The sequence below is a fragment of the Rhinopithecus roxellana genome, chromosome 5 (assembly GCF_007565055.1).
Source record: "Rhinopithecus roxellana isolate Shanxi Qingling chromosome 5, ASM756505v1, whole genome shotgun sequence".
NCBI lineage: Eukaryota > Metazoa > Chordata > Mammalia > Primates > Cercopithecidae > Rhinopithecus > Rhinopithecus roxellana.
The window spans coordinates 164424641-164445771 of record NC_044553.1 but is presented as its reverse complement, the minus strand read 5'-3'; the positions used below and the strand labels follow the sequence as shown (position 1 = coordinate 164445771).

The 21131-nt window shown below is 56.4% G+C and overlaps 3 gene segments (V, D, J or C); all 3 read left to right on the top strand.

Annotated features, from left to right (window-relative positions):
- Positions 1 to 7256, top strand: part of LOC104670082 — a 97606-nt gene extending 90350 nt beyond the window's left edge. The window contains 5 exon segments of the C gene segment in view: positions 319 to 663; positions 5540 to 5833; positions 6204 to 6254; positions 6373 to 6702; positions 6800 to 7256. Of these exon segments, the coding sequence occupies positions 534 to 663; positions 5540 to 5833; positions 6204 to 6254; positions 6373 to 6702; positions 6800 to 7122 (1128 nt within the window).
- LOC104673311 overlaps positions 1 to 21131 on the top strand; it is a 191967-nt gene that overhangs the window by 88691 nt on the left and 82145 nt on the right.
- LOC104674290 overlaps positions 1 to 21131 on the top strand; it is a 168727-nt gene that overhangs the window by 90192 nt on the left and 57404 nt on the right.

The following is a 21131-nucleotide window of genomic DNA, read 5'->3' as shown; positions in this document are numbered from 1 at the left end:
GGAGGGTGGAAGTGAAGGAGCCCAGAGGCAGAGGCAGGGACAGGGAAGGGACAGGGGCTGGGCTCAGAGCCAGCTGATGGGGCTAGGGCACCTGCTGGTGGGGAGCAGGGCTGTGGTCAGCAGCAGAGAGGAGGAGAGAGCTGTGCTGAGTGCATACGTGGGAGAAAGGAAGAGTCCAGGGAGGCCCAGAAAGGCCCAGAGCACAGCAGGCCTGGAGCAAGGGAAGCGGCTGAGGCTCCATGGGTTCCAGGAGCTGACGGGGAGCAATGGACAGGCTTCCAGAGCAGGAGCAGTGCGGGGACAGGAGCATCCAGGAGCTCATCCAGGAGGGGGACATGGGCAAGAGCAAGGGGCTCTGCTGGGGAGACCTGACTGGACACAGGGGTCTCCACAGCGTAGGGAACAAGCCAAATGCCGCTAAAACAAAAATGAGGCCAGAATAAAGAGCCCAAACCTGGACAGAGGGTGCCAGGACAGGCAGGGGGCAACAGTGGCCTGAGTGACGTTGCTGCCCCGGGTTGAGGGAGGGTAGAATGAGCAGGGGGCAGGCACTGGAGCTCAGGGGACCAGGACCGAGCAGCCACAGGTGCACAGAGCAGGTGGGGGCAGGAGGAGCAGGAGGCAGCTCCTGGAGCTCAGGAGACCAGGACAGAGCATCTGAAGGTAAACAGGGGCCGGTGGGGGGCAGGATGCGCAGGTGGAAGCCCCTGGAGCTCATAGAGCCAGGGCAGAGCCATCGCAGATGAGAAGGGCTCAGTGGGAGATGGGCAAGCAGGGAGCAGCTCCTGGAGCTCAGGGAACTAGGGGAGGGCATCTGAAGGTGAGCAGGGGCTGGTGGGAGGCAGGACATGCAGGAGGCAGCTCCTGGAGCTCAGGGAACCATGGCAGAGCAGCCGCAGGTGAGGAGGGGCAGGTGGGAGGCAGGAGAGCAGGGGGCAGCCCTTGGAGCTCATAGAGCCAGGGCAGAGCAGTCACAGATGAGAAGGGTTCAGTGGGAGATGGGCAAGCAAGGGCAGCACCTGGAGCTCAGGGAACCAGGGCAGAGCATCAGAAGGTGAGTATGGCTGGTGGGAGGTGGACAAGCAGTGGGCAGCCCCTGCAGCTCAGGTGACCAGGGCACAGCAGCTACAGGTGAACAAGGGCTGGTGAGAGGCAGGACGAGCAGGGGGCAGCCCCTGGAGCTCAGGGTATCAGGACAAAGCAGCCTCAGGTGAGCAGGGCAGGTGGGAGGCAGGAGGAGTAGGGGACAGCTTCTGGAGCTCAGGGGAGCAGGGGAGGGCATCTGAAGGTGAACAGGGGCTGGTGGGAGGCAGGACATGCAGGAGGCAGCTCCTGGAGCTCAGGGAACCATGGCAGAGCAGCCGCACGTGAGGAGGGGCAGGTGGGAGGCAGGAGAGCAGGGGGCAGCCCCTGGAGCTCAGGTGACCAGGGCACAGCAGCTACAGGTGAACAAGGGCTGGTGAGAGGCAGGACGAGCAAGGGGCAGCCCCTGGAGCTCAGGGTATCAGGACAAAGCAGCCTCAGGTGAGCAGGGCAGGTGGGAGGCAGGAGGAGTAGGGGACAGCTTCTGGAGCTCAGGGGAGCAGGGGAGGGCATCTGAAGGTGAACGGGGGCTGGCGGGGGGCAGGAGGACCAGGGGGCAGCTCCTGGAACTCAGGGGACCAGGACAGAGCATCTGAAGGTGAACAGGCTGGTGGGGAGCAGGATGAGCAGGGGGAAGCCCCTGGAGCTCATAGAGCCAGCGCAGAGCAGTTGCAGGTGAGAAGGGCTCAATGGGAGATGGGCAAGCAGGGAGCAGCTCCTGGAGCTCAGGGGACCAAGTCAGAGCAGCCGCAGATGAGCACGGTCTGGTGGGAGGCAGGAGGAGCAGGGGACAGCCCCTGGAGCTCAGGGAACCAGGGCAGAGCAGTCACAGATGAGAAGGCTTCAGTGGGAGATGGGCAAGCAGGGGCAGCACCTGCAGCTCAGGGAACCAGGGCAGAGCATCAGAAGGTGAGTATGGCTGGTGGGAGGTGGACAAGCAGTGGGCAGCCCCTGGAGCTCAGGTGACCAGGGCACAGCAGCTGCAGGTGAGCAAGGGCTGGTGAGAGGCAAGACGAGCAGGGGGCAGCCCCTGGAGCTCAGGGGATCAGGGCAGAGCAGCCTCAGGTGAGCAGGGCAGGTGGGAGGCAGGAGGAGTAGGGGACAGCTTCTGGAGCTCAGGGGAGCAGGGGAGGGCATCTGAAGGTGAACAGGGACTGGTGGGAGGCAGGACAAGTACGGGGCAGCTCCTGGAGCTCAGGGGACCAGGGCAGAGCAGCTGCAGGTGAGGAGGGGCAGGTGGGAGACAGGAGGAGCAGGGGACAGCTTCTGGAGCTCAGGGGATCAGGGGAGGGTATCTGAAGGTGAACAGGGGCCAGTGGCGGGCAGGATGAGCAGGGGGAAGGCCCCGGAACTCAGGATCAGGGCAGAGCAGCTGCAGATGAGCAGGGCTCAGGGGCAGGTGGGCAAGCAGAGGTGCAGCTCCTGGAACTCAGGGGATCAGGGCGGAGCATCAGAAAGTGAGCATGGCTGGTGGGAGGTCGGGGAGCAGGAGGCAGACCCTGGAGCTCAGGGGACCAGGTAGAGCAGCCGCAGGTGAGCAGGGGCTGATAAGAAGCAGGAGGAGCAGGGGGTACCTTCTGGAGCTCAGAGCACCAGGGCACAGCAGCCTCAGGTAAGGAGGGGTAGGGAGGAGGCAGGAGGAGCAGGGGGCAGCCCCTGGAGCTCAGGGGACCAGGTAGAGAAGCCGCAGGTGAGCAGGGGCTGGTGGGAGGTAGAACAAGTAGGGGTTAGCTCCTGGAGCTCAGGGGACAAGGGGAGAGCATCAGAAGGTAAGCAGGACTGAGGCTCAGCCTCAGGGAGCCAGGGCGGAGCAGCTACAGGTGAGCAGGGCCGGTGGGAAACAGGGGGAGCAGGTGGGGAGCCCCTAGAGCTCAGAGAGCCAAGGCAGATCACCTGCACGTGAGCAGGGGCTGGTGGGAAGCAGGAAAAGGAGGGGGCAGCCCCTGGAGCTCAGGGGACCAGGGTTGAGCAGCCGCAGGTGAGGAGGGGCAGGTGGGAGGCAGGAGGAGCAGGAGCCAGCCCCTGGAGCTCAGAGAACCAGGGCAGAGCAGTCGAAGATGAGCAGGGCTCAGGGGGAGGTGGGCAAGCAGAGGGCAGCTCCTGGAACTCAGGGGATCAAGGCAGAGCATCAGAAGGTGAGCATGGCTGGTGGGAGGCAGGACGAACAGGGGGCAGCCCCTGGAGCTCCAGGAGCCAGGGCAGATCATCCATAGGTGAGCAGGGGCTGGTAGGAAGCAGGAGCAGTAGGGGGGCAGTTTCTGGAGCTCAGAGCACCAGGGCACAGCAGTCTCAGGTGAGGAGGGGTCGGGAGGAGGCAGGAGGAGCAGGGGGCAGTCCCTGGAGCTCAGGGGACCAGGTAGAGCAGCCACAGGTAAGCAGGGGCTGGTGGGAGGTAGAACAAGTAGGGGTTAGCTCCTGGAGCTCAGGGGACAAGCGGAGAGCATCAGAAGGTGAGCAGGACTGAGGCTCAGCCTCAGGGAGCCAGGGCAGAGCAGCTGCAGGTGAGCAGGGCCGGTGGGAAGCAGGGGGAGCAGGTGGGCAGACCCTAGAGCTCAGAGAGCCAAGGCAGATCACCTGCACTTGAGCAGGGGCTGGTGGGAAGCAAGAGAAGGAAGGGGCAGGCACTGGAGCTTGGAGGACCAGGGCAGAGCAGCGGCAGGTGAGGAGGGGCAGGTGGGAGGCAGAATGAGCAGGGGGCAGCTCTTGGAGCTCAGGAGACCAGGGCAGAGCAGATGCAGCTGAACTGGGGCAGGTGGGGGCAGGAGAAGCAGGCGGCAGCTCCTGGAGCTCTGGGGACCAGGGCAGACCCGTTTCAGATGAGCAGGGCTGGTGGGAGGCAGGACAAGCAGGGAACAGGCACTAGAGCTCAGGACACAGCAGCCACAGGTGAGCAGGCCGCTGGGAGGCAGCACTCAGCTCCTAGACTTCGGCAGGAGCTGGGCAGTTGCTGGCAGCTGACAGCTGAGGGCTGGTGAAAGCACAGTGCAGCCTCCTGGTGAAGGGAAGGGGGTGTGAGCCCATCCCACTGAGCAGTTGGCAAGGGCGAGCTAGGATGGAGAAGGGAAGGCATTTCAGAGCTCAGGGCTCAGCTAACAGGCAGGGGCAGGTCCGGATGCAGGGGAACGTGTGCTGAGACCAGGGCTGACCCCAGTGGGCCCTGGGCAGGAAGGCCTCTGAGGCTGGCACTCCAGAAGGAACAAGATGGGCTGCCAGGAGCCAGGGCCACCAGCACAATGAAGCTGAGTGGAGGTGGTGCAGGGCAGTGTACAAGCACAGGGGAGCCAGAGGGGCCCGTTCAGGGCCTAGGCAGACTCAGCCAGAGCCTGTGGTGCAGGTGAGGGGAAGGGGTAGTGAGCAGGGCCCTGGGGCTGAGCAGAGGGGATGGCCTGGCTGGGGGCAGGGCACTTACCTTCCTCAGAGGTCAGGGCACACCTGACCTGCAGTGGGACTCCAGGGCCACTGGGCCAGCGGCAGAGAGAAATGGGGCCTCCCTGTGGCCTGAGGGTCCTGGTGCCATGCAGGGTAGGGAAGGCCAAGGGCAGCTGCAAGGCTCCTACCTGTGCTGGGGGGACTGGGCTGAGCCCAGCAGGGACCTTGCCGGGGGAAGCTCTGGAGACAGAGGAGGTGGGCTGGTGGCCAAGAAGGCCAGGCCAGGGCTGGGAGGGTGAGGGTGTGGTGACGCAGCCTCCGGAAGTAATGCAGGACACTGGGGAGGCATGGGGCATCAATGCACTCAGGGCCCTGACCTGGGATGGTGCACACTGGGGCTAAGGGGAAAGCGGGGAGACGCTGAGGAGGGGGTTCCCAGGGGGCTATTCCAAGGCAGGAGGTTCCGGGGCCCTGGGGCTGAGGGTGCTGACCCTATGCAGTGTCTGGCCCCTCTGCTGCACAGAAAAACAGGGCCCTGGAGGGCAGAGGGCAGGCTACGACCAGGGCCCTGGGCAAGTCAGGCCCACTCACTAGGGGAGGGCCACACTGGGGCGGCAGGGTCAGGGGGTTCGGGGGACCCACGAGAAGCCATCTGAGAACAGTGGCCACTGGTCAAGCCAGGCACCCATAAAAGGCTGGAGTGAGGCCGACGGGCATGAGCCGTTCCTGAGGTGGCACCGATGGCCAGAGCCGAGGCCAAGCTAGAGGCCCTGGGTTGTGCTGACTCCCTGCAGACACAGAGCACTAACCCGGCTGCCCAGCCCCGCCTCCTAGGCTGCAGGGGTGCCTGCTGAAGGGTACCACAGGGCCGCCGCTCCTGCAAGCCTTCTGGGGCAGGCTGGGCCTGACCTTACCTTTGGGGCAGGGAGGGGGCCAAGGTGAGGCAGGTGGCACCAGCCAGGTGCACACCCAATGCCCGGGAGCCCAGACACTGGACCCTCACTGAGAGACAAGAACAGAGGGGCCTCTGCGCCCTGGGCCCAGCTCTGTCCCACACCGTAGTCACATGGCGCCACCTCTCTTACAGCCTCCACCAAGGGCCCATCGGTCTTCCCCCTGGCGCCCTCCTCCAGGAGCACCTCCGAGAGCACAGCGGCCCTGGGCTGCCTGGTCAAGGACTACTTCCCTGAACCCGTGACAGTGTCGTGGAACTCAGGCGCCCTGACCAGCGGTGTGCACACCTTCCCGGCTGTCCTACAGTCCTCAGGGCTCTACTCCCTCAGCAGCATGGTGACCGTGCCCTCCAGCAGCTTGGGCACCCAGACCTACATCTGCAACGTAAACCACAAGCCCAGCAACACCAAGGTGGACAAGAGAGTTGGTGAGAGGCCAGCGAGGGAGGGGGGTATCTGCTGGAAGCCAGGCTCGGCCCTCCTGCCTGGACAAACCCTGGCTGCGCAGCCCCAGCCCAGGGCAGCAGGGCAGGACCCGTCTGTCTCCTCACCCAGAGGCCTCTGCCCACCCCACTCATGCTCAGGGAGAGGGTCTTCTGGCTCTTTCCACCAGACTCGGGGCAGCCACAGGCCCTGCACACACAGGGGCAGGTGCTGGGCTCAGACCTGCCAAGAGCCATATTGGGGAGGACCCTGTTGCTGACCTAAGCCCACCCCAAAGGCCAAATTCTCCACTCCCTCAGCTGGGACACCTTCTCTCCTCCCAGATCCCAGTAACTCCCAATCTTCTCTCTGCAGAGATCAAAACATGTGGTAGCAGCAAACCTCCCACGTGCCCACCGTGCCCAGGTAAGCCAGCCCCGGCCTCGCTCTCCAGCTGAATGTGGGACAAGTGCCCTAGAGTGGCCTGTGTCCAGGGACAGGTCCTGCCTGGGTGCTGACGCGTCCACCTCCATCTCTTCCTCAGCACCTGAACTCCTGGGGGGACCGTCAGTCTTCCTCTTCCCCCCAAAACCCAAGGACACCCTCATGATCTCCCGGACCCCTGAGGTCACATGCGTGGTGGTGGACGTGAGCCAGGACGAACCTGATGTCAAGTTCAACTGGTACGTGGACGGCGTGGAGGTACGCCATGCCCAGACGAAGCCGCAGGAGGAGCAGTACAACAGCACGTACCGCGTGGTCAGCGTCCTCACCGTCACGCACCAGGACTGGCTAAACGGCAAGGTGTACACGTGCAAGGTCTCCAACAAAGCCCTCCCGGCCCCCGTCGAGAAAACCATCTCCAAAGACAAAGGTGAGACCCGCGGGGCGTGAGGGCCACGAGGACAGAGGCCGGCTCGGCCCACCCTCTGCCCTGGGAGTGACCGCTGTGCCAACCTCTGTCCCTACAGGGCAGCCCCGAGAGCCGCAGGTGTATACCCTGCCCCCGTCCCGGGAGGAGCTGACCAAGAACCAGGTCAGCCTGACCTGCCTGGTCAAAGGCTTCTACCCCAGAGACATCGTCGTGGAGTGGGAGAGCAGCGGGCAGCCGGAGAACAACTACAAGACCACCCCACCCGTGCAGGACTCCGACGGCTCCTTCTTCCTCTACAGCAAGCTCACCGTGGACAAGAGCAGGTGGCAGCAGGGGAACGTCTTCTCATGCTCCGTGATGCATGAGGCTCTGCACAACCACTACACCCAGAAGAGCCTCTCCCTGTCTCCGGGTAAATGAGGGCGACACCCGGCAAGCCCCCGCCCCCCGGGCTCTCGGGGTGGCGCGAGGATGCTTGGCCCGCACCCGTGTACGTACTTCCCAGGCGCCCGGCATGGAAATAAAGCACCCAGCGCTGCCCTGGGCCCCTGCGAGACTCTGATGGTTCTTTGCGCGGGTCAGGCCGAGTCTGAAGCCTGAGGGGCATGAGGGAGGCCGAGCGGGTCCCACTGACCCCACACTGGCCCAGGCTGTGCAGGTGTGCCTCGGCCACCTAGGGTGGGGCTCAGCCAGGGGCCGCCCTCGGCGGGGTGGGGGGCTTTGCCAGCGAGGCCCTCCCTCCAGCAGCAGCTGCCCTGGGCTGGGCCACCAGAAGCCTAGGAGCCCCCTGGGGACAGGCACACAGCCCCCGCCTCTGTAGGAGACTGTCCTGATCTGTGAGCTCCCTGTCCTCAGACCCCCTGCCCACTCGGGGGCACGCCTAGTCCATGTGCGAAGGGACAGGCCCTCCCTCACCCATCTGCCCCACGACACTAACCCCTGGCAGCCCTGCCCAGCCTCGCACCCACATGGGGACATAACCGACTCCTGGGGACACGCACTCTCGGGCCCTGTGGAGGGACTGGTCCAGATGCCCACACACACACTCAGCCCAGACCCATTAAACCCCGCACTGAGGTTGGCTGGCCACACAGCCACCACACACACACGTACGCCTCACACGGGCGACCTGCACAGCACCCAGACCAGAGCAAGGTCCCCGCACACGTGAACACTCCGCGGACACATGCCCCCACGAGCCCCAAGCAGCACCTCCAGGCCTACGAGCCACTCAGCAGCTTGTCCACATGCTGACCAGCTCAGACAAACCCAGCCCTCCTCTCACAGCAGAGCCCCTGCAGCCGCCGCACACACACAGGCCCCCACACACAGGGGAACACACGCCACATCGCGTCCCTGGCTCTGGCCCACTTCCCAGTACTGCCCTTCCCTGCAGCTGGGGTCACATGAGGGGTGGGCTTCGCCATCCTCCTGCCCTCTGGGCCTCAGGGAGGGACACGGGAGACGGGGAGTGGGTCCTGCTGAGAGCCGGGTCGCTATCTAGGGCCGGGTGTCTGGCTGGGCCCCGGGGCCAAAGCTGGTGCACAGGGCGAGCAGCTGCGGGGAGCTGACCTCAGGACACTGTTGGCCCATCCCGGCCGGGCCCTACATCCTGGGCCCCGCCACAGAGGGAATCGCCCCCAGAGGCCCGAGCCCAGAGGGACACAGCACTGACCACCCCCTTCCTGTCCAGAGCTGCAACTGGAGGAGAGCTGTGCGGAGGCGCAGGACGGGGAGCTGGACGGGCTGTGGACGACCATCACCATCTTCATCACACTCTTCCTGCTAAGCGTGTGCTACAGTGCCACCGTCACCTTCTTCAAGGTCGGCCGCACGTTGTCCCCAGCTGTCCCTGACACTGTCCCCCATGCTGTCACAAACTGTCCCTGACACCGTTCCCCAGTCTCTCACAAACTATCCCTGGCACTGTCCCCCATGCTGTCCCCACCTGTCCAACAGTGTCCCCCAGGCTGTCTCCACCTGTCCCTGACACTGTCCCCCATGTTGTCCCCACCTGTCCCTGATGCTGTCCCCTATGCTGTCCCCAGCTGTCCGACACTGTCCCCCACACTGTCATAAACTGTCCATGACACTGTCCCCCACTGTGTCCCCAGTGTCTCTGACACTGTGACCCATGCTGTACCCACCTGTCCAACAGTGTCCCCCATGCTGTCTCCATGTGTCCCTGATGCTGTCCATCATCCCTGACACTGTCCCCCATGCTGTCCCCACCTGTCCCTGACACTGTCCCCCATGCTGTCCCCACCTTTCCCCAATGCTGTCCCCCACACTGTCCCCACCTGTCCCCAACACTATCCCCCATGCTCTACCCACCTGTCTCCGACCCTGTCCAACACACTGTGCCCACCAGTCCCAGATACTGTAGGCCACACTATCCCCACCTGTCCCCAACACTGTCCCCATGCTCTTTTCTCCTGTCCCTGACATTGTCCCCATGCTGTCTTCTCCTGTCTCCTCCTATCCCTGACACTGTCCCCCATGCTGTCCCCACCTGTCCCCAATACTATCCTCGACACTGTCTCCACCTGTCCCTGACGCTGTCCCCCACACTGTCCCCGGTCCCTGACACTGTCCCCCATGCTATCCCTACCTGTCCCCAACACTGTCCCCCATGCTGTTCCCTCCTCTCCCTGACAGTGTCCCCCACAGTCCCCACCTGTCCCCGACACTGTCCCCCATGCTGTCCCCAACACTGTCCCCCATGCTGTCCGTCCCCAACACTGTCCCCCACAGTCCCCACCTGTCCCCCTGACACTATCCCCCATGCTGTCCCCTCCTGTCCCCTCCTATCCCCGACACTGTCACCCATGCTGTCCCCACTTGTCCCCCAGTCTCCACCTGTCCCTGACACTGTCTCCCACTCTGTCCCCTAAAATCCCTGACACTGTCCCCCACGTTGTCCCCTCTTATATGCAACACTATCCCCCACGCGGTCCCCACCTGTCCCTGATGCTGTCCTCCACACTGTCTCCATCTCTCCCTGACACTATCCCCCACGCTGTCCTCACCTGTCCCCGACACTCTCCTCCATGCTGTCCCCACCTGTCCCTCACATAGTCTCCACCTGTCCCTGACACTGTCTCCCACTCTGTCACCTACAGTCCCTGACACTATCCCCCACGCTGTTGCCTCCTGTACGCAACACTGTCCCTCACGATGTCCCAACCTGTCCCCGACACTCTCCTCTATGCTGTCCTCACCTGTCTCTGACACTCTCCCCCACGCTGTCTCCACCTGTCCCTGACACTGTTCTCCATGCTGTCCCCTCCTGTATGCAACACTGTCCCCCATGCTGTCCCCACCTGTCCCCAACACTCCCCCATGGTGTCTCTACCTGTCCCTGACACTGTCCCCAAGTGTAGTCTCCACCTGTCCCCCACGCTGTCCCTGACACTGTCTTCTGTACTGTCCACATGCTGTCGGTGCCCTGGCTCTGCTCTCCATGTCCAAGCCTCAGAGTAGGCAGTGGTGTGGCTCTGGCAACTGGGTGCCCTGAAGAGGGGATGGGCCTCGGGGGCAGGGCTGTGGCCTGGGTGGCCTGAGGGATGTGTGGGCCTCGGGGGCAGGGCTATGACCTCGGTAGCCTGAGGGGTGGGTGAGCCTCGGGGGCAGGGCCGTGGCCTCTCTCACTCCTGTGCTGTGCCTTGCCAACAGGTGAAGTGGATCTTCTCCTCGGTGGTGGACCTGAAGCAGACCATCATCCCCGACTACAGGAACATGATCGGGCAGGGGGCCTAGGGTCAACCTCTGCAGGGTGTCCAGGGCCACCCAGACCCCACACAGGAGTCATGGGCCATGCTCAGCCACCACCCAGGCCACACCTGCCCCCAGACCTTGCCACCCTCAACCCCATGGCTCTCTGGCCTCGCAGTCGCCCTCTAACCCCTGACACGCCCCCTTCCAGACCCTGTGCATAGCAGGTCTACCCCAGACCTCCACTGCTTGGTGCATGCAGGGCGCTGGGGGCCAGATGTCCCCTCAGCAGGACATCCCTGCCCTCTGGCCCACCAGGTGCTCACACAAAAGGAGGCAGCGGCCGGCATACCAGGAGCCCACCCAGGCAGGAGCTGGCCCTGGAGCCAACCCCGTCCACGCCAGAATCCTGAACACAGGTGTGGTTTCCACATGGTGAGTGGGAGCATCAGCCACCAAGGCGGGGAAGCCACAGCACCATCAGGACCTGCTGGGGAGGCTTCGGAGAGCTGCGAAGGCTCAGTCAGACGGCCTTCCTCCCAGCCCGCAGCCAGCCAGCCTCCGTTCTGGGCACTCCTGGGAACTGACATGAGGAATGAGGTTGTTCTTATTTCAAGCCAAGCACGCTGCTCTCCGGCTCCTGGGAAGAAGCCTCCCATGGAACAGGGTCTCGGTGCCAGCACCGCCCCTTGGCTGCCTGCCCACGCCGCTGGATTCTCGGGTGGAACTCGACCCACAGGGACAGCCAGCCCCAGAGTCTGCACTGGGGAGAGGAGGGACCAGGGCCAGGCCAAGGACACGGCCACCTCCCACCCACTCCACTCCACGGAGATCACTCAGAGAAGAGCCCGGGCCACGTGGTCGCTGCAGGAGCCCTACAGGGCAAGGGCGAGGACAGCCCAAGGAAGGGGTGGGCATCTGCCCAGACAGGTCTCCCAGAGGAAGCCTGGTGACCAGGTCCCAGGCAGGCAAGACTCAGCCTTGGTGGGGCCTGAGGACAGAGGCGGCCCAGGAGCACCGGGGAGAGAGGTGGAGGGACACCAGGAGAGCCAGGAGCGTGAACACAGCACAACTCATCACAGAGGCTGAAGTCCAGCCCCAAGTCACGTGCAGCAGGAATAAGCAGCCACTCTGGGGGCAGGAGGTGGAGACGCAAGACGGCACAGAGGGTGCCCGTGGCCTTGGGAAAGCGGGGCTGCTGGCCACTGACTGCCGGACAGAGGCTCCCACGCTCTGCTGCCCGCGTCACGCCGTTTGGTGAATGTCACGCAGAATCCGCAGACAGGAAGGGAGGCACCAGCGGGAGCGCGGCAAGCGCCTGCCTCGGCCGTCAGGGAGGACTCCCGGCCTCACTGGAAGGAGGTGCCACGATTTCAGCTTTGGTAGCTTTTTTCTTCTTTTAAATTTTCTAAAGCTCATTAATCATCTTTAATGTTTCTCGTTTTTGATGACAATAAAATATCCTTTTTAAGTCTTGTACTTTGTGATGGGAGCAGCCTTCCTGTGTTCACGCACGTCCCGCGCACGGTGGGAAGCAGAGTCGGGAGGTGGCTGGTCGAGCTGCACCTCGAGGGCTCCCTGCACATGCCCCCCACCTCCTGCAGCCACACGCACTGCCCACGCGGCCCTCCCTGGCCCCTGTCGCTACATGGACCCCCGGGGCTTCTCCTCTTGCCTACATGGATGCAGTTTCTCCTCCTGCTGGGCACGGTGCTGCCTGCCCTGGTCACTCTGCATGGGGCAGGGCTTCCAGGACAAGCTGGGTTGAGGCCTGGGAGCTGGCTCAGGCTGGCCAGGCAGAGCCACACAGAGGGCCTTCCAGAATCAAGAGGTGGGTGTCAGATCTGTGTGAGTCAGCTCAGGACCACAGAGGGGCGGCTCGCACCCCAGACATCCATCCTCCCAGGCCTAGAGACCAGGAATCTGAGATCGGGATGCAGGCAGGGCTGGTTTCTCTCAAGCCCTCTCTCCTTGGCTTATACACACCGTCTCCTCCCTGGGTCCTCACATGGCCATCCCTCTGTGTGCCCGCGTCCTAAGCTTCTCTTCTTAGAAGAACACACATCAGATTAGATTAGTGATCTCATAGGAACGTAATGAGCTCTGTAAAGACCCCATCTCCAAACACAGTCACATTGTGAGGCTGGGGATTAAGACTTCAATATATGAATTTGTCGGGGTCACAACGTAACTCATAACAGTCCATACTCTGGTCCCCAAAATTCATGTTCTTCTCACATGCAAAATACATTGATCCTATCTCAGCATCCCCAAGTCTTAGCCCTTTCCGCATCAATTCTCAGCCTAAAATCTCATCAAAATATCACCTTAATCAGGTCTGGGTGAAACCTGGTGTGTGATTCATTCTGGGGCAAAATTCAGCCCGTAAGAGACATGTTGGGTGCCAGAAACGGGGACCAGGCTGGAGAGGCAGAGGTGGAGACAGACATTTTCAAAGATAAAGCTGGGCACTAGGTCACATAGCAAGGACAGATTTTCAACAGAAATAACTATTGCAACAGAAGAAAGAGTCCAGCAAGACCTGAACACACCTTCATCTGTGCAGAGGCGACAGCCTTGTAAAGGGAGATGGTACAGGGAGCAGGGAGGGTGCTCGGGGCTCAGTCATCGGGGAAGGGAAAAGTTGCCCAGCGCTGGTCAGTATCCCTGGGATGGGGCCCGCTGTGTCCATGCTGGCCACTGTTGAGGTCAGGATTCTGTCCTCCCAGAGCCTGGAGACACCGGCCCCATCTTCCCAATGGGGACACTTCAGGGAGTGGCTCTCAGGTCCTGAGAAAGGCCCTCCTGGGTCACAGGAAATGCACAGACCTCGGGAACAGACAGAAGGACGTGTGGTCGCAGGCCTTTCAGCAGATGCCCTGAGAAAGGGAGGTCGGGGTTGGAGCAGTCAGTCAGTTCTGGTGCACGGAGCTTTCTCAGGCAGGTGTTGACGGGGCAGGGGTCGGCCTAGGGGTGCGGCCAGAAGCTGTTAGACACTGTTAGTGTCTGCTCAAGTCTTTACAAGCCAAAGTTGAGGCCGAGTGGAGAGGCTCCAAGGAGCCTGGCTGGAACTCAGTCAAGGAGATGGTCTTGTTACTGAGGTGGCTGCCGTGGCTGGGCTGGGAAGTGCCATCGGAGTTTCCTGTGGCAGGAGAGAGACCATCTCATCCAGGAAAAGGGGAGTGGTTGGATTCGTTGGTGTGGCATCGAGCAGCAGGAGCTGCACCAAACAGAGTTGGGGTGAAATCCCCAGACTCCAGGCCCTGCGGTGCCTTGGGAGGGCTCACTGCTGGAGGGTGGGCTCCAGGGGGCCTGACCTCAACAGGATGCTGAAGCCCAGCCCTTTAACTCTCAGGACACTACTGCTGCAGCCCCACGGGGGATGAGGGAGACAGCACCTGGGGTGCAGGGCAGGCAGCTGCTGCCTCACCGGCTCTAGCCCAAGCCCATGGATGGCGTCCCAGAGATGCAGGAGAGCTTTGCCCAGAGAACGAGCCAGCCTGCAGGGACCCTGCTGGACAGGTCTCCACCCTCTGCCCTTCAAGCGGCCCTCGGGGCCTCCGGGTGCTCTGGTGGGGTGGGCTCCAGTCCACTGTCTGATGATAGACGGCCTGGCCAGGCTAAGGAAAGGAAATCCAGGGCAGTGCTGGGTGCTGTGTCATTCCGTGCCCTGAGCAGGCTAAGTTGGGAAGAAGCAGATGCGCCCTGCAGCTCCTGCCCCCTGCAGGGCCTCGCACCTGGACCAGGTTCCCTGGGGAAATTGGGCCCCTCCCTGAGGCACCCGGGCCCCACCTCCCCCTTTCCACCTGGGACGGAGCATCCACCAGAGGGCCGGCCCTCCTGGAACAGCCCTCCTGCAGGAACACCATGCCCAGCCCCAGGACCCTCCCTCAACTCTCCAGCAAGACTGCGCTGTTGGCGGCCCCTGCCCACCCTCCAGCCATCCGTGCCGTGATGTAACACAACATGGTGTGACGTGGTGTGATGTCCCTGGTGTGACAGGGTGTAATGTGTTGTGATGTGACAGGACATAGTCTGATGTGCTATGATGTGGTATGACAGAGTGTGACATCCCTGCTGTGATGTGATGTGGTGTGGTGTGGTGCAATGTCCCTGGTGTGATGTGACATGGTTGGACATGGCCTGATGTGGTGTAACATAGTGGGTTCAGGTATGACATCCCTGGTATGATAGGGTATGATGTGGTGTAATGTGGTATGGTGTGATGTGGTGTGATGTCCTATGACACTGTGACACCCCTGGTGTGATGTGGTATGACATAGTGTGATGTGGTGTGACAGAGTGTGACATTCCTGTTGTGATGTGGTGTGAGGTAGTGTGATCGGGTATGACATCCATGGCATGATGGGGTATAGTATGGGATGACATGGTATGGTGTGACATGATGTGATGTGATGGGACAGGGTGTGACATCCCTGGTGTAATGTGGTGTGATGCAGTGTAACGTAGTGTGACATCGTGTGGTGTGACATGATGTGATGTGGTTTGACATAATGTGATGGTGGGTGACATCCCCGGTGTGAATGGGTGTGATGTCGTTTGTTGGGGATGACGTAATGTGATGTGGTGTGATGGTGTGCAACACTCCTGGTGTGATGGGGTGTGTTGTGGTGTGACATAATGTGATGTGGCATAACATCCCTGGTGTGATGGGGCATGATGTTGTTTGATGGGTGTGACATAATGTGATGTGGTGGGATGGAGTGTGACATCTCTGGTGTGATGGGATGTGATGTGGTGTGACACGTGTGATGTGCTTGACACGGTGTCACATCCTTGGTGTGAAATGATGCAAGTTACTAAGAGTTAAAATTCTAATTAATATATATAATTCTGTCTACAAAGTATAACACAGAAAATAAGATGTGTTTTTTACTTTTAAAAGTTATAAGAAAGGCATTTATAATTTATTTTTATTTCAAAAATAATTTTATCTAATTTGGAGTTTGTTTAAAGGTTATTTCAAAGCACAGATTTAGGAAAAACGTAAAAACAAGATAGAAAAGAACCACTCACATCTGCCGCCATGTAAGACGTACCTGCTCCCCGTCCACCACGATTGTGTTTCCCAAGGCCTCCCCAGCCATGTGGAACTGAATTTAATCTACAAATAGAGTTGAGCAAGTAACTTTAAGGTATATGGACAATAATACCCTTTGCAGCATAAACACCTGAAAACAAACTAAAGGCCCATCAGTGGGAAATTGTTTCAATGAACCACAGAACCAATGTCCTGCTTGGCACCATATGAACACTTTGGGAGGGTGGCCAGAGGCACAGGGAAAATGTCACAGGGAGAAGGAAGTCTCCAGCTGAACTCAGGGGAGGGCACGAATCCGGCGTGCAGACTCCACCAGTGGAGGAACAAAGTCCTGTTCTTTCAGAGCTGGGAAGCAGGTAGCCTGGGGCAAGTTCCCTGCTTGCTTGCGCAAAGCCTGGAAACAGACTCCGTGCTGTTGGCGAGGGGCATGGTGTGAGTGAGACCCACCCTTCGGATTGCATGGGAGCTGGGTGAGGCCTGTGACTGCCGGCTTTCCCCACTTCCCTGACAACCTGCATGACTCAGCAGAGGCAGTCATAATCCTCCTAGGTTCACAACTCCATTGACCTGGGAACCTCACAGCCATCCCCCACAGCAGCCGCAGCAAGCCCATCCAAGGAGACTCTGTGAGCTCAGACACACCTAGCCCTGCCTGCATCTGATGGTCCTTCCCTACCCACCCTGGAAGTTGAAGACAAAGGGCATATACTCTTAGGAGTTCTAGGGCCCCACCCACCGCTGGTTCCTCTCCATACTACCACAACTGATGCTCTCTGGAAAACGCCATTTCCCGGCAGGAGGCCAACCAGCACAAAAATAGAGCATTAAACCACTAAAGCTAATGGACTCCTCATGGAGTCCATTTCACCCCCCTGCCACCTCCACTGGGACAGTTGCTGGTATGCACAGCTGAGAAACCCACAGATGTTTCACATCACAGGACTCTGTGCAGACAACCCCCAGTACCAGCCTGGAGCCTGGCAAACTTGCTGGGTGGCTAGACCCAGAAGAGCGTTGACAATCACCACACCTCGGGTCTTAGGAAGCCACATCCATAGGAAATGGGGGACAGTGCTACATCAAGGGAACACCCCATGGGACAAAAGAATCTGAACAACAGCCTTCAGCCCTAGACCTTCCCTCAGACAGAACGTACTCAAATGAGAAGGAACCAGAAAACCAGCTCTGGTAATATGACAAAACAAAGCTCTTTAACGCCCCCAACAAATTACACTAGCTCACCAGCAATGGACCCAAACCAAGAAGAAATCCCTGATTTACATGAAAAAGAATTCAGGAGGTTGGTTATTAAGCTAATCATGGAGGCACTATATCAATGCAAAGTCCAATGCAAGGAAATAAAAAAAAAACAATACAAGAAGTGAAGGGAGAAATGTTCAAGGAAATAGATAGCATAAAGAAAAAACAATAAAAACTTTAGGAAACACTGGACACATTTATAGAAATGCAAAATGCTCTGGAAAGTCTCAGCAATAGAATTGACCAAGTAGAAGAAAGAAATTCAAAGCCTGAAGACAAGGTCTTTGAATTAACCCAATCCAACAAAGACACAGAAAAAAGAATAAGAAAATACGAACAAAGCCTCCAAGAAGTCAAGGATTATGTTAAATGAACAAATCTAAGAATAATTAGTGTTCCTGAGGAAGAAGAGAAATATAAAAGTTTAGAAAACATATCTGGGGGAATAATTGAGGAAAACTTCCCTGACCTTGTGAGAAACCTAGACATCCAAATACAAGAGGCACAAAGAACACCAGGGAAAATTCATCACAAAAAGAACTTTAAAACTAAAACTAAAGCAAGCAATCTATAAAACCTAGGCACATTGTCATCAGGTTACCTAAAGTTAAGATGAAGGAAAGAATCTTAACAGCTGTGAGACAAATGCACCACATGCTTAGTTTCACTGGATACAAAATTCTCGGCTGATAATTGTTCCGTTTGAGGAAGATGAAGATAGGGCCCCAATCCCTTCTAGCTTGTAGTGTTTCTGCTGAGAAATCTGCTATTAATCTGATAGGTTTTCCTTTATAGGTTACCCAGTGTTTTCGGTTCGAAAATTTCTTTAATTTCCATCTTGATTTCGTTTTTGACGCAATTATCATTCAAGAGTATGTTATTTAATTTCCATGTATGTGCATGGTTTTGAAGGTTCCTTTTGCAGTTGATTTCCAGTTTTATTCCACTGTGGTCTTGAGAGAGTGCTTGATATCATTTCAATTTTCTTAAATTTATTGAGGCTTGTTTTGTGGCCTATCATACGGTCTGTCTAGGAGAATGTTCCATACGCTGTTCAATAGAATGTGACCACATGATAGGAAATCAACTCCAAAAGGAACCGAACGACAACAGCGACACAACCTGTCAAAACCTCTGGAATACACCAAAGGCTGTGCTAAGAGGAAGTGCATACCCCTAAACGCCTACATCAAAAAGACTGAAAAAGCACAAACTGATATTCCAAGGTCACACCTCAGGTAACAAGAGAAACAAGAACAAACCAAATCCAAACCCAGCAGAAGAAAGGAAATAATCAAGATCAGAGCAAACCTAAACAAAATTGAGACAAAAAAAATACAAAAGATAAAAGAAACAGAAAGCTGGTTCTTTGAAAAGATAAATAAAAATGATAGACCATTAGCAAGATTAACCAAGAAAAGAGGAAAGTCCAAATCACCTCAATAGGAAATGAAACGGGAAATATTACAACTGACAACACAGAAATACAAAAGATCTTTCAAGGCTACTATGAACACCTCCGTGCACATAAACTAGAAAACCTAGAGGAGATGGACAAATTCCTAGAAAAATACAACCCTCCTAGCTTAAATCAGGAAGAATTATATGCCCTGAAGAGACCAATAACAAGCAGCGAGATTGAAATGGTAATTTTAAAATTACCAACAACAAAAAAATGTCCAGGACCAGATTCACAGTTGAATTCTACTAGACATTCAAAGAAGAATTGGTACCAATCCTATTGGTGCTATTCCACAAGACAGAGAAAGTGGGAAGCCTCCCTAATTCATTCTATGAAGCCAGCATCACCCTAATACCAAAACCAGGAAAGGATGTAACCAAAAATGAAAACTACAGACCAATATCCTTGATGAACACAGATGCTAAAATCCTTAACAAAACGCTAGCTAACTTAGTCCAAAAACATATCAAAAAGATAATCCACCATGATCAAGTGGGTTTCATACAAGGGGTGCAGGGATGGTTTAACATATGCAAGTCAGTAAATGTGATACACCACATAAGCAGAATTAAAAATAAAAATCACATGATCATCTCAATAGATGCAGAAACAGCATTTGACAAAATCCAGCATAGCTTTATGATTAAAACTCTCAGCAAAATCAACATACCAAGGGACATACCTCAATGTAAAAAAAGCTATCCATGACAATCCCACAGCCAACATAATTCTGAATGGGGAAAAGTTGAAAGCATTCCCTCTGAGAACTGGAAAAAGACAAGGATGCCCACTGTCACCACTCCTCTTCAACACAGTATTGGACATAGTATTAGAAGTCCTAGCCAGAGCAATCAGACAAGGGAAAGAAATAAAGCACATCCAAATTAATAAAGAGGAAGTCAAACTGTCACTACTGATGATATGATTGTTTACCTGGAAAACCCTAAAGACTCTTCCGGAAAGCTCCTAGGACTGAAAAAAAATTCAGCAAAGTTTCTGGATAGAAGATTAATGTACACAAATCAGTGACTATTCTATACACCAACAGCAATTAAGCAGAGAATCAAATCAAGAACTCAACCCCTTTTACAATAGCTGCAAAAAAAAAGAATACTTAGGAATATACCTAACCAAGGAAGGGAAAGATCTCTACAAGGAAAACTACAAAACACTGCTGAAAGAAATCATAGATGACACAAACAAATGGAAACGCATACCACGTTCATGGATGGGTAGAATCAATATTGTGAAAATTACCACACTGCCAAAAGCAATCTAGAAATTTCAATGCAATCCCTATCAAAATACCACCATCATTCTTCACAGAATTAGAAAAAACAATTCTAAAATTCATATGGAGATCAGGCACGCTGGCTCATGCCTGTAATCCCAGCACTTTGGGAGGCCAAGGCAGTAGGACCACATGAGGTCAGGAGTTCAAGACCAGCCTGGCCAACATGGTGAAACCCCATCTCTACTAAAAATACCAAAATTAGCCAGGTGTGGTGGCATGCGTCTGTAATTCCACCTACTCAGAAGACTGAGGCAGGAGAATCACTTGAACCTGGAAGATCTGCAGTGAGCCTAAATTGTGCCATTGTATGCTAGTCTGGCCAAAAGAATGAGAACCTGTCTCAGAAAAAAAAATTCAAATTCATTTCCAAAAAACAGTCTGCGTAACCAAGGCAAGACTAAGCAAAAAGAACAAATCTGGAGGCATCACACAGCCTTATTCCAAACCATACTATGAGGCCATAGTCACCAAAACAACATGGTACTGGTATAAAAATAGGCAAATAGACCAATGGAACAGAACAGAGAACCCAGAAATAAACCCAAATACTTACAGTCAACTGATCTTTGACAAAGCAAACAAAAACACAAAGTGGGGAAAGGACACCCTATTCAACAAATGGTGCTGGGATAATTGGCTAGCCACATGTAGGAGAATGAAACTGGATCCTCATCTCTCACCTTATGCAAAAATCAACTCAAGATGGATCAAAGACTTAAATCTAAGACCTGAAACTATTAAAATTCTAGAAACTACAAAAATTTCCAATAACATTGGAAAACCCCTTCCAGACATTGGCTTAGGCAAGGACTTCATGACCAAGAACCCAAAAGCAAATGCAATAAAAACAAAGATAAAGAGCTGGGACATAATTAAACCAAAGAGCTTCTGCATGGCAATGGGAACAGTCAGCAGAATAAACAGACAACCCACAGAGTGAGAGAAAATCTTCACAATCTATACATCTGACAAAAGACTAATATCCAGAATCTACAACAAACTCAAACAAATCAGCAAGAAAAAAACAATCCCACGGGCGCCCAAGATGGCTGAATAGGAGCGGCTCCAGCCTCCAGCTCCCAGCATGAGTGACACAGAAGACGGGTGATTTCTGCATTTTCAACTGAGGTACCGGGTTTGTCTCACTGTGGCATGTCAGACAGTCAGAGCTGGTCAGTGGGTGCACCCCAACCAGCGAGAGCTGAAGCAGGGCGAGGCATCGCCTCACCTGGGAAGCGCAAGGGGAAGGGAATTCCTTTTCTTAGCCAAGGGAAACTGAGACACACAACACCTGGAAAATCAGGTAACTTCCCACCTAATACTGTGCTTTACCAAGGATCTAAGCAAACAGCACACCAGGATATTATATCCCACACCTGGCCTGGACGGTCCCATGCCCACGGAGCCTCCCTCATTGCTAGCACAGCAGTCTCAGATCTAACTGCAAAGTGGCAGCAAGGCCATGGGAGGGGTGCCCACCATTGCTGAGGCTTAAGTAGGTAAACAAAGCCACCGGGAAGCTCAAACTGAGTGGAGCCCACCTCAGCTCAAGGAGGCCTGCCTCCCTCTGTAGACTCCACCTCTGGGGACAGGGCATAACTAAACAAAAACCAGCAGAAACCTCTGCAGATGTAAAT